Source organism: Patiria miniata, unplaced genomic scaffold (genome assembly GCF_015706575.1).
Source record: "Patiria miniata isolate m_02_andy unplaced genomic scaffold, ASM1570657v1 HiC_scaffold_2, whole genome shotgun sequence".
Taxonomy (NCBI): Eukaryota; Metazoa; Echinodermata; class Asteroidea; order Valvatida; family Asterinidae; genus Patiria; species Patiria miniata.
This window is the reverse complement of record NW_024037058.1, coordinates 14,539,560-14,557,386: the sequence shown is the minus strand read 5'-3', so window position 1 is coordinate 14,557,386 and position 17,827 is coordinate 14,539,560. Positions and strand designations below refer to the sequence as shown.

General features: G+C 40.7%; 1 protein-coding gene across 3 annotated transcripts in view; it reads right to left on the bottom strand.

Annotated features, from left to right (window-relative positions):
• LOC119726618 (mitochondrial 10-formyltetrahydrofolate dehydrogenase-like) overlaps window positions 1-17,827 on the bottom strand; it is a 37,683-nt gene continuing 19,856 nt past the window's right edge. For all 3 annotated transcript variants that reach the window (XM_038198365.1, XM_038198366.1, XM_038198367.1), the window contains exons 9-23: window positions 17,259-17,387; window positions 15,567-15,655; window positions 14,965-15,109; window positions 13,817-13,999; window positions 12,825-12,889; window positions 11,817-11,967; window positions 11,591-11,661; window positions 10,050-10,243; window positions 9,201-9,294; window positions 7,411-7,510; window positions 6,483-6,581; window positions 4,435-4,600; window positions 3,213-3,318; window positions 2,674-2,873; window positions 1-2,104 (exon numbers count right to left, since the gene is read on the bottom strand). In XM_038198365.1, coding sequence (XP_038054293.1) covers window positions 2,049-2,104; window positions 2,674-2,873; window positions 3,213-3,318; window positions 4,435-4,600; window positions 6,483-6,581; window positions 7,411-7,510; window positions 9,201-9,294; window positions 10,050-10,243; window positions 11,591-11,661; window positions 11,817-11,967; window positions 12,825-12,889; window positions 13,817-13,999; window positions 14,965-15,109; window positions 15,567-15,655; window positions 17,259-17,387 — 1,848 coding nt within the window. In that variant the 3' untranslated portion in view covers window positions 1-2,048. The remainder of the gene's footprint in view (window positions 2,105-2,673; window positions 2,874-3,212; window positions 3,319-4,434; window positions 4,601-6,482; window positions 6,582-7,410; window positions 7,511-9,200; window positions 9,295-10,049; window positions 10,244-11,590; window positions 11,662-11,816; window positions 11,968-12,824; window positions 12,890-13,816; window positions 14,000-14,964; window positions 15,110-15,566; window positions 15,656-17,258; window positions 17,388-17,827) is intronic.

Below are 17,827 nucleotides of genomic sequence, written 5' to 3'. Positions count from 1 at the left end.
TTATTTTTAAAATCATCCTTCTGACATGCATGATTTTGCAATTTAATTTACCATCGCAACAAATTGGAAAATAAAACATCCCCTCCCCCACAAGGTTGGATAGGAAGTCAAACAAAATGATTATAACGTTATTTTATCTTATTATATTAACATTTTCTGATTTCAATGCTAAAATAGCAGGCCTTCTTTGCGAATTATCGAGATATTAGTCCTCATTAACACAGCAATGGGAAAAAGGGCAAAGTAAACAAAAACTCCAGCTGGCTTATTATAAAACAGGTTTTTTTTTCTCGCCTTCAATCCACACTGTGCGAAATAAAACAATTTTTTTAGATTGATGAAAACATTTACAAATTTTACATCAATCAGACGTATGTGACTCTTTAAACTACATGTAGTCCCAAAATTAATAGAATCTCAATGTGATATTTGTAAAACTATTCCTCAAAACAAAAACAAACAAACACAACTGCATTAGTCTAGAATGAGTTAATGATAGAAACACATGATCAGCATTTGTTTGTTTTTTTGCAATCATACAATCCACAACTGTTATTTATATAATAAAATTAGGCACATCTCTGATTTAAATCTGAAAAGCAAGTCTTCCTATACCTACTTAGAGCATTCAATAGCTACGCAAGCTGCAAGGCTACTAAGTTGAAACAAGAGTTCTGTTCTAACAACTCGCGTTTTTTCCCCACCTCCCAACACCACTGTGAGAAAATTGAAGAAACAATCCACTGGTTCAACTCTGGCCCTGCAGGGGGTCCCCCAGAAATGTCGTGTACGAATGTATTCTTTAATTTCTGAAACTACTTAACATGACTATTTCGTCTTGACGGAGCATATAACTATATCTTGTGTACATTCAGTAAAAACGCCATGGAAATCCGTTCATGCAAACTAGAGATCTTACAGATTATACAAAGCTATGGGTTTTCACCCATTCCAATGGGATGGATTTTACACAGTTAACTGCATTTACATCAGAGTGAAAAGGCCCACGACAATCTGATGCACTGATATCATTAACTGTGTAAATCCCATTGAAAAAAAATGTATTACCATTTTTTTCTACAACTGGAGGTTTTTGGTTCGGCATAAAATAAAAGTTGGCACCAACTGAACAGAAGACATTCGGTTGATAAGTTTTTGCAGATCTGAACATAACACTAAAACAATCACTATGGTATAAATGTAATGTCTCATAAATGCAAACTCCTTCAAACTCTCGAAGATCTAGCAGGAAATCAAACATTTTAAAGTAGGGAGTTTTGATGATTTAAATTATCCACAGTAAAATTGAAAATGACCCAGAAAATCCATATATTTACGGGAATACTACAACTAAGACTGCAAAGAAAATACAGCAGCATGAGTAAAAGGAATAAAAAATAAGATTTGTAAAGAATGGGAAAATGGTGAAAATATCAGTCAATTAGGTATAATTAAAAGGATTTTATTGGATTTCACAATCCAAAATTTTGTGAAGAAAAAAAAGAAGCTAAAATTAAATGAGGAATGATATGTCTCTGTAGACAAAAAAATAACTAAAAATACTTATATAACTTTGGCTTATATCATAACATGAAAATGATTAACATATAACAATCCATATTTGTTATGCACCAATCTGCTGCTATACAATGTTTTATACTTCAATTTCTTAAACAATCATATTTCAAAAATAATCCTTTGCATATTGGGGTATATTTTTGCCAGTGCCATGCAAGCAAGAAGTAATCTAGGTGCGAGGCTAAAAACGCACTCAACAAGCAGTCAACAACAAAATACACTTAATATCATTTATTCATAAAATTTCTTTAAACCAAATGTAAAAAAAATGAATTTTCATTAAAAAAACAACCCACAAAATTGGCAAAGCGTTTTTGGTTAAGAATACGTCTTGTTGGCGCTTAGTCTTTTTTTGGGCGTTCTCACAGCTGTCTGATTTCCAATATTGATCAATTCTTGTCGATACGTCATCAATATTCATCACCACTCATCAATATTCATCACCACTCATCAATATTCACCAACACTCCTCAATACTCTACTGTGACTGTCTTGGTCTTCAGGTATTCGTTCATCGCCTCCATACCTGAGGGGAAAAAAAGGGGGAAAATGACACTTTTAAGTACCCTATCCTGGCGTTAAGGTCACCCAACTTCTATCAGATCTCCAAATATTATGATCATGGCCAAGCTTTTGCAAACCATGGGATATCAAACTATGGAAGGTCAATGTTGCAAAAATAAAGGATAGTTATTGATCCAAGTAAAAATAGAAGGTACCTTTTGGGGACTTAAGTTACAGAGCTCGTATCAGGAGCTTGCAACACCATCACAGCGTCTTTATCAAATGGCGTTGTCAGAAGCTCCTGATATATTAGCTCTGTAACTTAAGTCCAATAAAAGGTACCTTCTACAGGGTGAGTAAAAAAAGCGAAACCCGAATGTCGGGACTATTGTTTTAGTGAAGTTCTGCATGTAGCACTTTCAACATCTAGGATATGAAAGCCCAATTCAAAAGCTTTCTTTTAGTACAAGAATCGTTCAATTCATTCATGTTTTTTTTACAAGTTACAGAATTTTAAACACAACCACCGTTTTAAAGTTCTGTCCATGATTTGAATGATTCTTGTATTGGATAATTGGATACAAATATTACCTAAGTCCTTGCCAAAGCCAGACTGCTTGAATCCGCCGAAGGGAGCAGCCACGTCGGTCTTGTTGTAGGTGTTGATAAAGACAGTGCCTGCGTTGAGCTTGTCGCTGCAGTACAGGGCCTTGCTGATGTCGTTGGTGAAGACACCGGAGGCCAGACCGTACTCGGTAGCGTTGGCGCTCCTCAACATGCCGTCAATGTCACTGCGGGCGGAGAAAAAGCCGACCGGGTTTATCAAAAGGAAAGGAAGGTAGTGATGGCTAGCCATTGGTCAGAAAGGAACATCTCTTAGTATAATGGAAGGTAATGATTTTATCAACCCCTCTTATTTTGCTAATTTTAGCACCAAACAAAAGAGTAGAAAAAGAGCTTCACAAAAATGTATTCTTGTATTAGGTTATCTCGAAAGAGTAAGCTGTAATAAGCTGACAAACATTACAAGTAGTGAAATGTGTACAAGCGGCCAAACCCCCCCCCCCCAAAAAAAAACACGACGGTTAAAGGGTTAAAGAAGCAGGATAAAGAGACTTTTGTTTTCTGACCTTGCGTTGAATTTGCTGACCACCATGACAGGGCCAAATGACTCCTCCTTTGCAATCATGTTGTCATCCTTCACGTTGGTGAAGACAGTGGGTTCCATGAACAGACCTGAAAAACATACAAAAAGACTCCACATTTGAAAATATCATTTACAGTGTTTTCCAAAACAAATTGCCTATCGCATTAGAGGTACAGCCCATCATTTGTGATTTATGCATTATGTTCGTTTGAAGCAACAAAAGAGCTCAAAATCTAAAGAAGGGTGCTGAACTAACCCGACGAAATTTCAGCTCAGCTTCAGCTGTATATTCCGAGAAACCAGTATTCTAGGATCTCCATTTCACATCAAAAATTGCCGAGTCATGTTTTGAATTGAGCCTGAATTCAGCGTCCGAGACACGTTCTCACTGAGCCGATTGCAGCTACGAGATGTCACACACTCAACCAACGAATTGTAGCAACCGTACGCGCGCGTGTGTTGTGTCAACGCTTCACTGAATAAAACAACGAACTACTGACGGAAATTTAGACGCATCGTTGGAAAGGCCTTCATTCAGGGAGTTTAGTCCCATTACTGTCTTTAAACCAAGTATGCTTTTCAACAAAAATTAAGTCAGTTACTTTTTGGATAGCTGCATAGCTAGCACACAATACGCCCCCAGTGCAGCACGCGAAGCGCCGTTGTATACTGCGTGCAAGTACTGTTGGCCGCCTGTATCGCATGCAGGCTCGGCAACAACAAAGACTTGTTTTTAAGAGAACTTCAACGAACAAAGTTGTGCCGTGCGTGTGCAATCCTTACAACATGTAAACTCGAGAGCACTAACAAGGTAAAAATCAATGCATTTCCACAGTTTTTTTTCTCTTTTTACAGTTTTTTTTGACGGCCAGAAAAAACCCAGAATTTTGTGAGAATTAAAACAAACACACCGGAATTCTGGTTAAAACCGGAAAAGTGGCATCTCTGAGAATGGCTGATATTTGACTGATGTGAAAAAAAAAAAAATTAGTCAACATTCTTCATGGAACCTCACAAATCGCCGCTTTTGACAAAAGTGTGGTATTTGACAAACAATATAACCCTATAAACTTATTTGATGCAAATAACAATGTGGATGTTTTTAAATATCTCCAAGGATACATGCATTGAAAAATTGCTACTCGGATAATCCGTTGTTGATGATCGAATACTCAAATATTCGGCAGAGCCCTATTGGTTCTTACCAGGTCTGTCCACCTGTTTGCCTCCGTAGACCAGCGTTGCTCCGTCCCTCTGACCAATCTCACAGTATTCAAGCAGCTTCTCCAGATGAGACCGGTGGTTCTGTGGGCCGTGGGCTGTGGACCGGTCTAAGGGGTCGCCGATCTTCATCTTCTTGATGTCTGTAATCTGATAAAACGACACCCCCGAAACGAATCATTTTGTGGACAATACTTCGTCGTGTGCCCAGCAGAAGGGCATATGTGCATATGCCCTTATGTAATAGCGCGTAATGACCAAAATGTTCCCAGTAAAAGGGCATATGCAGCAAACTGCCTCTATTTTAATGAAATTTAAACATTTTTGTCAGAAATTTCTACCAGTTGTTCCAAAACTTGTGATTCATACGTGTGACAAATTTCAAGTTCGTACGATTTATATTGCGTGTGGGGGAACATTGGATACATAATGCACGCGAGGGAACAATGGAACCTTTCAATGCAATTTTCTTGAAAGTGATTTTTGTATCAGAACACTCATATGCCCTTCTGCCGGGCACCCGACTTCTTTAAGAATTGTAAGCTTTGATACTTACTATCTGGGGCCAGTTATACAGAGCTGTATAAGCACATTGTTAAAGCTCAGATAATATTTGCTTCAGAAAAAGGGGACCGACCAAAATATCACAGTATTCCTATTGCTTCACTGGCTCCCAGCTGATTTTTGCTAAGCAGCACATAAATCTGCTGAAGCACAAACTTTCTTTCCTGCTTTTTGTTGTTGTTTCTTTTAGATTCTTAACTCTGGCTTTGCACTTCAAATTGATTTAAGAACTCTGGCCACAAATACTTCCTCAATGGGCCTTATTCACGAGTTGGCCATATTGAATTGAAAGCGAGGTAAAATCTTCATTTTTTTTACTTGCGATTAGAAATGAAAGTAATGAAATGAAGTAATTTATATTAATACCAGTGTGCTAACTGATGAACAATTGAAATTTTGTGATTGATCTTACCCTATGATTTTAAGCCACATCTAAAAAAATTATTGAAAGTGAGGTTTGGAATGAATCAATAGCCTGACACAAGGAATTTTTCAGTGGGGGGGGGGGGGGGGGGGGGGGGGGGGGGGGGGGGGGGCGTCATGTAGATCAATGATAACTTTTTTAGAAACTCGAAATCTCAGTGGGGGGGAGACTGGGGGGGGGGCGACAAGGTTTCATGGGGGGGCTGTCGCCCCCCCACGCCCCCGTGGCTACGCCACTGGTCTGACATCATCCCATTCAACAGTTTACAAGGCCTATTTACACATACAGGGTTATGTCGTAACGTCTGTGTCACGTGGCAATGTCGCTCGCGGATGTGTGAACAACTTTGATTTGAAAAATCACACGATAAGTTGCGTAAATGTAAAGGCGCTCATTGATTTGTGTGTGTGACATTATTGCGCGACAAAATCGCATATACGTTTGTGAATAGAATTCAGGGAACACTATCAAAATGTCTTCCTCTTGAATAAGGCCCATGATGACAAAGACAACTTTATTACGGATAGATAGATATGGGCCTTATTCATGAGTCGGCCATTTTTGTCGAGTTCCCTTAATGTAATTCATTAATTGTTAACTCTTGAATGGGATGGCGCCAGACTATTTATGCAGGCTCAATGCAGCCTTCTTTTACTGTCATTTATTTTTTAAATATGGCTTTAAACATTGGGGAATGTTCAATTACAAAATTGTTTAATTATTCATTGAAGCAGACTGGAATTTATTATAAATGAACTTGCTTTCATTTCTTTTCGCAAGTTCTTAAATTTAAGATTTTACCTAGATTTTACCTATCTTTCATTTCAATATGGCTGACTCGTGAATAAGGCCCATTAATGGCTCATGCACATTCAGATCATATTTAGTAATGAGCTAGCGAACACCAGTCACAAGTAATATGCGTTGCCATATGAAATGTTGGCTGGTAATCTGTTTTTTTGATCAGCAAGTATTTCTCTGCTTATTCTTTTTCTCGTAGTGGTTTTGAATTCGTTGACTAAATTCCCATCTGTGGAGACTTACCACTCTATCAATGAACTCATCGTGGATCTTGTCCTCTACGTACAGACGGCCAGCGGCGATGCAGTTCTCTCCTTTGTTGAAGAACACAGCTCCTAGAGCCTGAGGATGCAGATCATTAAATATAGAAACACTGTTGGTCGAGCGACAAAGCCAAATGCTGGATTCATAATCTATTTCAAACCTTGCAATATGTCAACCCGCAAGTAATGTTGTGTGAAACCGACCTGAAACCAAAACTCCAACTGAAACTGAAATCGGGTTGAGTTGGGTCAGTTTGTCCATCATTTCAGTCGGGTCGGGTCAAGTCGGTTTTTGACCCGACTGAGGGAAATTCACACGGTGCAATATTTATTGCAGAGTCACTGTGTTCAGTACGACCAAATGCGGTTTGCGGTCTATCACGCACGGTCCTTTAACATGCAGGCCTACCATTAGGTCACGTTGTGAGTACCACATGATTATGTTACTGAGAGACGAAGATTTTCATGCGGGTAGGTTCAGGCACAAAAAGCCAGATATTTGGTTTTTGGGTCAGTTAGGTTTCGGGTCGGTTCAGTTTTCCTTGAACTTTTGTCGGGTTGGATCAGGTTCGTCTTTGGGAGTTCAGATCAGTTTCGGTTCGGATTCGGTTTATATCTATAATGTTTCGGGTCGGTGTGGCCTGGACAACCCGACCCGATGCGCAACAAGTACCCCCTCAACGTTGACGAAGAGAGACAGAGAGATCTGAAAGACACGACTGCCATTACGAATGCGTATTCAAGTCTCAAAGATGTTACGAGTCTAAGCATATTAAATTAACAACAACAACAACAACAACCAAAAAGCCATACTTTGCCAGTGGTTGCTGCTGCCGTATCCCTTTGATACGCCTCTGGCTTACAAGGACGACTAGTTGCCACATACTATTGATTATATTGAGGCTCACCTGCTTGACAGCTGTGTCCATGTTGCAGTCGGCAAAGATGACCAGCGGAGACTTGCCTCCCAGCTCCAGGGAGCATTTCTTGAGGTTGCTCACAGCACAACTAACAATGAGAAATAAAAACACATTTACAAAGGTGTGATGCCAACATGTATACAGGATGCGCAGAGAATTTTGCTGCGACTAAAAATACTGCAAGTAAAACTTGCGCGATGCCCGTGGCATCCTGCCAGTTTGTATACGTGAACATGTACAGACAGTAAGGACAATTTTCAGTGACAGCCTTGATTTTGTACCCGGCAGGTACCAGTTCTCGGTTCAATGGAGAGTTAGGGTGAGACACTGGACTAACATATGTTAGAGTCATTAGCAATACTGAGATGAGCTCCGCAGAGACTTTGTAAACATCCAAACTGGAAATGATATTTTTTTGACGTTGGCCTTCTCTCCACAGACCACCTTTCAACTTTGGTTGAGATTGATGCTGAACTGTACAGTGAAATGGAGCACGCACACCCACTCAAGTGTGTATTTGCCTGCAATCGGGGACCCAGTCTTTTGTTTGTACTATAACTTTTTAGGAAGACCTCCCATATGTTTTGTACACATCACCAAATTGAGGACCCTTCGGGAATTGGGGACCCTATTGTCCTCTCTTGTTCAACGTCCCCCACTGAATGCAGAAACAAACTCCCACAAGGACACATACAGAAGTAATACGCGATCGCAATACCACCCCCCCCCCCCTTGAAAGCCAGGGGGATAAAAAGTTAACCAACCGTAGAGACTTTTAAAATCCAGTTATCCTAATTTTTTTCAAACCCAATAACGGTTATCGGATTTCACCGGCCGGAAGTTCCCATCCAGCTCACAGTCAATGCACTACAAAAAGTGACGAGCGAGGTGCCGCATGCAATGCCCTCCCACTGACTGGGTATAGTTTGCAGGATTCAATGACCACTGGGAATTCACAAAACACTCCAGAGCTGTTATGTTCGAAAAAAAGTGATGGGAAGCGAGTGAATTCAGTTACAATCAGAGACCATACAGCAAACTGGGGGATGTGCCGATGGGGTGCTGTGGTCCAATGGTTACGGTGTTCGATTTGTGGTACATGAGTTAGAATCCTGACCCCGGGAACATGGTGATTGTGCTCTTGAGCAAGGCACTTTACCATTATTGCTTCGTCCTTCGGATGGGACATAAAGCCGTAGGTCCCGTGTGTTGTGTAATGCACGTTAAAGAACCCAGTAACACTTATCGCTAAGAGAAGGGGTTTGCACCGGTGTTTCTGGCAGTGGCTGCAATATGCGCCGCAGCACCTTGTCAACCCTTGTTAGGTGCTACATAATGGGTCTCATATTTCTCATATACTTTATTGACCTTTTTTTTATAATAGACATAATTTCCAGCGCCTTGAGTACCTAATTGTTGGTGGATATGTGTGCTATACAAGACTCCGTTATTATTATTATTATTATTATTCCAGTTGTTTTCCTAAGCTTGTGTCACAAAAAATACAGTTTCTAAAATCGAAACCAAATAGTGAAATTCAAACCAAATGATAAAAAAAAATCCAGATTTAAATCCCACCACTACTGAAAAAGCATCAATTTGGGACAAGTTTGGGCTAAAAAGAAGAACCACTTGCATAAATGGGGGAGCAGGCAGGTATTACAAGTAACAGGAAAGAAATCTGGCAGTTGGATGGGAGAGACTCACATATGAGTGAAGCACAATCGCTTTGCTTCTCCAAGTAAAAATGAAAATCCGACATGATGAGGCACCCTTACCTTTTCATGATGGTCTTTCCGATGGGTGTGGAACCAGTGAAGCCCAGCTTGCGGATATCAGGGTGGTCGGCCATCCTTTGACCCACCACAGAACCTGGAAAGGTGAACATCCACAAGTTTAGGAGTTTATGCCTTCAACTGGCATCGTAAATTTGTTTGTTTGTCCACTAAATTATTCGGGCACCATTTGCAGAGGGTTTTGTAATTTTGTAATTGTGCATCTGGAAGCCAGACTGAGGGAGCGATGGTCGTGTATCTGGAACCTGTCAACACTTTTTAATTAGCGCAATGTGAAAGGGAGCAGACTAATGACCAGCCTGGCAGCACACGGACGATGTCGATGTCGCTGAATGGTCTGACGTTACTGTTTTCTCCCATTTTTCTCTTGACTATCCAAACTTCACGAAGAATGTTTGTGTCGGTCAAGAAAGCAAGTGGCTGCACAATTATCAAGCCTTATGGCCTTACGGAGGTCACCTCAAGCTCCACCCTGAAGGATATTTTTGAGAGTTTTAAGGCGATTGAAGCGTCATCTGCAAAATCAGCCAACATTTGAAGATAAAAATTAGGGGGAAAAAAGGGACTTTTTTTCGGCCTAATGGAAAAAATTCAAAACTTACTGATGATTTCCATGCTCTTCAAGTTTGTAAGTTTCAGATTGTGAGTTTTAATTCATGAAAAAAAAAAACACTTACATTTTGTTTATGGTGTCTGCACCCATTTTCTGACTATTTGCACCATCTAACGATTTTGCCGACAGCAAGTAATTCGGGTTGACACCACCCAACACACATCCCCCCTACAACCACATCTCCCCCTCTACAACACCTGTAAGGGTAACATTCTCACCTGATCCTGGAAGGATGTTAATGACACCAGGTGGGAAGCCAGCCCTGACCACCAGCTCGGCAAACTTGAGGGCCGTCAGTGGGGTGACCTGGGCAGGCTTGAGGACCACGGTGTTGCCGGCGGCCAGGCATGAGGCCATCTTCCAGGCAAGCATCATGAGAGGGTAGTTCCATGGAACCACAATACCGCACACACTGTCCGGAGAAAAAAAAATTGAGGACCGTTAAATCCATTAGCACCTATACTACACACTGTTTTACACTGCATTCATTCCATGAAGAATCAATAAACCTATACATGTACATGTGTAGGTTTGTTGTAAGGGAAAGTGGAGTGAAGTGGCCTCATGGTCTGGGGCATTGGACTTGTGGTCAGTGGGTAATTCTGCAGGTTGTGGGTTCGAGTCCAGCCTGGGTTTATGCATGGTGCACGTGCCCTTGGGCAAGGCATCTTGCCACTCATTGCTTCTCTCCACCCAGGAGTAAATTGGGTACCTGTGAGGGCAGAGATGGTTATTGTGTTCGATTTTAGCAGCCTTGCTCCGAAATGTCAGCATCGAGCTGTATATCCCCAGGGAGATGCGATTGTATTTGGATTTTTCATTGGTCCAATGATCAGGGGTAATAATAATGTAAAGCGCTTTGATCTAATATTTAAAAAAATAAGGAGTGCTATACAAGTACCTGTTATTATTGCTGGGGTACAGGAGTAACATGAGATTTGGTTTGTGACAGTACAGGGACTATTGGGCTAAATTTTAGGAATGTGATTTACGTATGAAAAGAATCCTGAAAAATGCAAGTGTTTTTATACAGCATGGTTAAAGGGCCCACTTCAGTCTCATATGTCTGTACAATCTGTGCAGATTCTGCAATTAAATATGCACGACAACAGGCCCTCCAGACTTTGACCACTCAGCACTTATCAGCGCCTTCTATCAGAAGCCTATCACATCATTGTGGAAAACATGCTGCAACCCAGTCAGGCTGGAGTTTTCTAAATTTTAATGTCTTTTTTTTCAGCTCCATTTCACATTATATCCACAGATTTGAACCCATTCCACGAGAGCCAGGATGATAGGTCTCATGCACTTCTGTCAACCAATCTTTTGTGGTTTTAACTTTCAGGATTTCTCAGGTACTCAGAGCGACAAAAAAGAAAAAGAAAAAGAAAAACATTAATATGAATCTTGTACCAATATGAATTCCAAGTCTGAGTAATGAGTGGGAGTAGCAGTACGAGTACTGAGTTATATCCTTTTTATTATAAGGTTTAACAAAGAAATCGACAAGAGCGGGGTTTGAACCTGCGACCTTCGGATTGCTGTTCCAACTGAGCTATCCAGCCCTACCGGTATGTTGGCTCCCCATTTAGTCAATATCTTTGGTCAAGGGGCTTTAGTCAGATGCCATAAGCCCCTATGTTCCATGTAGCAAGGGACCACGCCCAAAGTCACAATGCTAGCGATGTTGTAAACCCAGGAAATAGGGATTACTCAGAGAGGATACAGCTTTTTCAATATCCTTTTTGATGGCACTTACCCAACAGGTTCTCTCTTTGTGTAGGTCAGGTTCTTGTTTGGTCGGGCGTTGTTGATGGGAATCGTCAGACCCTGACAAAAAAATAATCAAATAATTAAAAAGATTCGTAACTATTTCTACAGTCAAAAGAATTTCCAGTCATTGTGGTTTTCTAACAAAAATGTTTCCTGCATCACGAATCCCTTGGTCTTTTGCTCATGAAATACGTTTTTTTTTCTTCCTTTACCTGGATTTTGTCGCACCAGCCGGCAAAGTAGCGGAAGGTATCGATGGACATGCCGATGTGGGTCTTGATGGCCAAGGTGTAGACGGCTCCGGAATCGATGGTTTCTAGTGTTGCCAGTTCCTCCTTGTGCTCCTCCATCAGATCAGCAAGCCTGGACAATAATACAGGTGCCAATGCCATAATTATGGTACCTTTACGGATCAGAGTGCCAACAAGAAGTACCAATGACCCACATAAATGCCTTAATGTATTGGAGTGCCAATGCCACAATTATAGTACCTCTCTGGATGAAGGTGCTAATTCTACAACTAAAGCACCTCCATGGTTCATTGTACAAATCCAACAAATAATTTACCTTTACACACTAAGTACCAAGGCCGCAATTATTGTACTTACACTGATAAAAGTACCAAAGCCACAATTACAGTACTTTTACCAATATAAGTACTGAAGACACAATTATAGTACTTTTACTGATAAAAGTGCCAAAGCCACAATTATAGTACTTTTATTGATAAAAGTACCAAAGCCACAATTATAGTACTTTCTATACTGATAAAAGTACCAAAGCCACAATTACAGTACTTTTACCAATATAAGTACTGAAGCCACAATTATAGTACTTTTTACTGATAAGTGCCAAGGCCACAATTACAGTATTTTTTACCAATAATAGTACTGAAGCAACAATTACAGTACTTTTACTAATAAAAGTGCCAAAGCCACAATAACAGTGCTTTTACAAATAAAATGACTGAAGTCACAATTATAGTACCTTTACTGATGAAAATGCCAAAGCCACAATTATAGTACTTTTATTGATAAAAGTACCAAAGCCGCAATTATAGTACTTTTTTTACTGATAAAAGTACCGATGCCACAATTAAAGTACTTTTACAGAAGTGCCACAAATGATGTCACCCTTACAGATCAAAAGACTTTGATTTATTTCTTAAGTTTTTTCAAACAATCTTAGCTTCTCGTCTCCTGACACTTGCGAGTACTTACTTGAACATGAGAGTGCCCCTGTCTCTTGCGTTCATCTTCCCCCACTCTCCCTCCTCAAAGGCCTCCTGTAATCAGATTGAAAAAAAAATCATTAGAGTGTTTGCAGGGTTTACTGTCAAAGCTATGTAGGCCTGTCATTTTGGTTCTAAAGAAATCTTTATACAATACAAACGGCCAAGGAGCATTAACCATTTAATCCCTGTATTGGCCCAAAGTACCCCTGCATGTTACTCCTTGTACCACCCACATCTGCCCCAGCACTCAAATGGTTTTATACATTCAACGAGGAGTAAATACAATGTAATACAAGTGCTAATACAGCACAGAGTTGCAGATAAAAGGAAGAACTACAAAAGGAAGAGTGCTTATACACTTAAGGCTTGATACAAAATAAACATTTACAAATACAGGTTGTCCCACAAAAAAAACCCAACAATCGACTTGGGCATGTTTTTAAAAAAGTGGAGATAGACTTCAAAATCGTGTCTTATATATTGCTGAGTAGAATAATTGGTCTTCCAAATCCCTCTCTAGTCGGTTTCATTAGGATGTTTTGTTCAAAAGACACAGCAATCACAATATGGGACTTGAAAAATCACTTGGGCCACTTTTTTTTAATTTATCAAGTTTACAGATCGAAGCCGGTAGAATGAGTCACACGTTACTCTTGAACAAAGGAAATAAATCCTTTGCGTGTTTCTCCAACTGCGCTTCTAACATTCAAGGAAAGTGGCCCAAGACGATTTTCAGACATTCAGTTCGAAGAAGCACATAGCGCTTGTTCCAACGCATCTATTTAAATGAAACAAAGTTTGTATTGTAAATTGGTTATCTGACATTAAGAGGTAAATTGACAATTTCCAAAACTCACATGCAATATACCTTTATTATTTTTTTTTGTGGGACAACCTGTAAATCAGAAGTAGAAACAGAATTTACAGTGCCATTTCCATATGCAAAGGGTGTTACATACTGCTCTGAATATTACGTACCTTTGCCGCAGCGACAGCGGTGTCTACATCAGCCGCGGTTCCCTTGGCAACCTTACAGATGACGCTCTCGTCGGTGGGATTGATGGTATCAAAGGTCTTACCGTCCTCGGCGTCCACAAAGTCGTTGTTGATGAAGAGCTGGTTGGGAAACTCAATGTCCATGTCGTTGATGTGCATCTTGACCTGTGAGATAGAAAAAGCGGAAACGGTTGAGAATATCCAAGACCAAAGATAATCTTCACAATTGTTAATTTGTGATAATTGAAAAACCTGGTAAATGTTTGCCGTTGAAGGATTTTTTTTAAAAGGGGGGGGGGGGGGGTTGTCGTCAGTGTTGTTACAAAATCAATACATACGGAGACTTAAGGCCTTAAACAATGAGTCGAGATTGGCAACATTTTATGGCGTTATTCTCAGGAAAGAAGATTGGTCGGACAGAAAAGGGGGGGTATTAGCCAACCAAACAAACCATCTAGGTGTCTTTGATGAGCCTAACTATGATTACCCACTATGAAAAGTGTAAAACACAGGCATGACTCTGTCTTTTTGTCAACACGTATGGGCAAAATGAGCACATATTTTTGTCAAATTTCTTTTCGATGAAAATAATTGGACATGCTTTTAGTTGTTTTTTCTTCTTGTTTGTTTTAAATGACTGCCAACTTGTCATTGACGTTTTTTTCCTTGTTAAGGTATTCCATTTCAAATATGAATTTGTTACAATTTGCTTTGACAGCAATCAGTGTTCATTTGACAGAATATTTTTCACCAAATGAAAAGTTCTCAGTCTATTCATTAAATGAAAAGTTCTCATTCTATTGAGCTAAAACAATGATATCAACAAAATAAATCACGTTAGCAATTCTCTATGCATCATGAAAAGGGATTTCCTCTTTTTGTTTTTTAACCAGTTCGTGCCGGGATTATTTTGACATCCACCGGACCCAGACGCGGGATTGTTTTTCAGGCCGTCATCTGCGAGTAGCACACCTCGATATTTCCGGCATTGCTCGTTGTGTGTTTACCCATCATCCGTTCCGCATACTGCAAAACCTTTGCATGTTTACACGTCATCCGACGTTAACTGACTTGATATGACCCATTTTTCACATCCGTAGATTTGGCAACCTACACACTGCAATACTTACAGCGTCATACTCAAAGACAAAATCGTCCAAGCCGCGTCCCTTCTTGATGACCTTCTGCACGAAGGCGTCGTACGTGGTGGCCATGTACACGTCTTCGTTGGACAGTGCAATGCCGTTACACTTCTGTTTGACTTCCTCTACCAACCTACAGGACAAAAAATATAAAAGTTAAAAAAAATATGCAAGAATAAGAAATTTGAACAATGAGACAGCAACACAGCCTGAATCTCCATACAAAAAGGTTGCAGCCCCCAAAAAGAAGGGATTATAACCGCAAAAGAGAGGCTCCACACAGAGCAGTTGGAACACAGGCAAATCAAACTCGGCGAAAGTATCAAAAATGTATATCAACCTTTCCCAGAAATCAATTGACTTTAACCCTCCTATCCTAGCACACCTAGCACGCTCACATTGCCTTTTAATTGTCTGGCCTGCAAAGGGATGAAATGCCGGATTTATCTTCCAAAACATGAAAAAGCCAGAGTTCTGACTATAGCCGGAAAACTGGCATCCTTGATGAGACAATTTGGGCGGCAACTAAAGCAAATTTCATCGGCGCTTAACAACTCCAAGACGATGACTTGATGACCAGCTGTCCTTACCTGGCCACATCCATGGAACCACCTCCCATTTTGAAGAAGTCCGAGTCCCCATCGATCTTGGTAGTGGACAAGATACCGCCCCAGATATCCTGCATGACAAGTCAATCATTCACCATTATTTACTATGAATAGTCGTGACTTGATGGGCGTTCACTAGCATGGCACAGAAACTCCAGATCTTAGTCTGACAACTCCAATGGACCGTTATAAAACAGGTGCTTCTTCCAAACGCTATACTGCAAGTTCCAGTCGCATGTTTCATGCGTAAACTCGCATATGAAGGCCTTTTTCCCCAGACATATGCTTGTGCAGTCACAACTGTAATTGATCAAATCATCATTTGGGGAGGGGGCTGGGGGAGGGGCATGAGAGGGGGTGGGGGGGGGGGGGGGCCTCAACAAATCAGTCCATTTGAAGTCATTACCGAGGTGGCACCGTGTGCATGGACAGGTTGTACACACACACACACACACGATCAAGGCTCTCTGGACCTACAAGGTGTTTGCCTCTTGCCAAAATGTATGCACACCTCAAATTCTAGGATTAAATAGGATGGTAGGGTTGACAGTTTGTCCATTTGCATTGGATATTCATGGCCATGGGCTTCACCGGGATTTTTTCCAGGGGGGGGGGGGGGCAAAGCAAATTTTTCCCCAAAATTCCTGAACTTTTCCATTATATTCTCAATTGATCATTTGTCCGAGCGTGAGCAGGGGAGCATTTGCCCTACCCGCCACCTCCATCAAATTAACAGCAATAAGGCTTCGCACCTCTTTTTCCTTCCCCCCTTTTTTCCCCCCGTTTGCCGGGGAGGAGGGGGGGGGGGGGAAGCGCCCCCCCCTTGCCCCCCTCCCCCCTCGCGACGCCCATGTTCATGGCTTCATAATGATGCTGGAGTCAGATATGCAGCTAATCCAGAGACAAGGTCAAGCTTTGGACCCCCTTACTTTGTGTCTTAGGTCTTGTGCAAAACAACTACAGGGTGTCCCCCCAAAAAAACACAGAACCTCAAAGCGCCCTCTTTTTCACAAAATACCCCACATTTATCATATATATTTAGAGAGTGTAGTTCATTAGCTTTTCAACAACGAACAAACTTTCCAATGGGATAAACGTACATTGAGTAATGACCAATTGAAAACAAATGCTGCTTTTTCATTTTGTCGACGGCGACTAAATATTTGACTGCCGCAATAAGACCACGGGTCGAAACATGCATCCCTGAAAGAGGCTACCAAGTAGAGGGCAGACACAGAGCAGCACAGTAAACATCTAAGAAGTTAACCAAACAATCATTTTCAGGACTACCATTTCTTCCAATTGGAGAAATGACCATTGTTGCAAAACATGAAAAATATAAAAGAACCAAATAAAGAGAGAAAGATTTTTAAAAAAATTAGGAAGCAACACTACCCTCAACCCATATCTATGACGTTCGGCACTTTATTAAATTGGCAAATAACTCAATAAATATTTACCCGATTGGAAAGATGTTTTCATTGCTGAAACAGCTAATGAACTATACTTTCCAAATATGTATCAGCATTAATTTATTTTAAAAAGCTGTGAAAAAGAAAATGCCTTGATATTTTTTTTTTGGGGGGGGGGGGGATTGGGACACTCTGTACATGGGGAATTTACTGACAAAAGACAAGCTGTAGCTCTGAAAGCACATTTGGGACTTGGCCATACCTTGATAGCTCCTGCCATGCCGACCTCTTCAGGAGTCATCTCAATCTTCTCCTCCGCATCGTCACCCAAACCGTACTTTTGAGCCTGGATCATGCGGCCGTCTTCAAACTGAAGCGTCTTGACTTTCAACTACAGACGACCAAGAAAAGGTACCCACAGTACATTAAAGGGAAGATACAACATTTGCAAACATCACAAAACGAAATGATCAAATTATCACAAAATACTAAACTGGATTGTTAGGGAATGACAGTCTAAAACATCCTGTAAAATCATGGCTCCTGGTGTGCTGACATTTTCAAGAAAAATGGTATTTTTTCAACGCTGGTCGGCCGACCAGCGTTGGAGGAAACTGGCTTTTTTTTTCAAAAACTGCTCCTAATTTTTCACAATTAGTTATTCCGCGTTTTCTTTGCAATTGATTACACAACTGTGAAGGGGTACAAGCCTGCTAGACTGATTCTCTGACCATACAATTCCCCAGAGTCTATAAATTCTCCATTTCATTTTAAATGGGATCAGGGAACCAGACTACAAGAACATGAATGGTTTTCTTGGTTTTCCAGCAT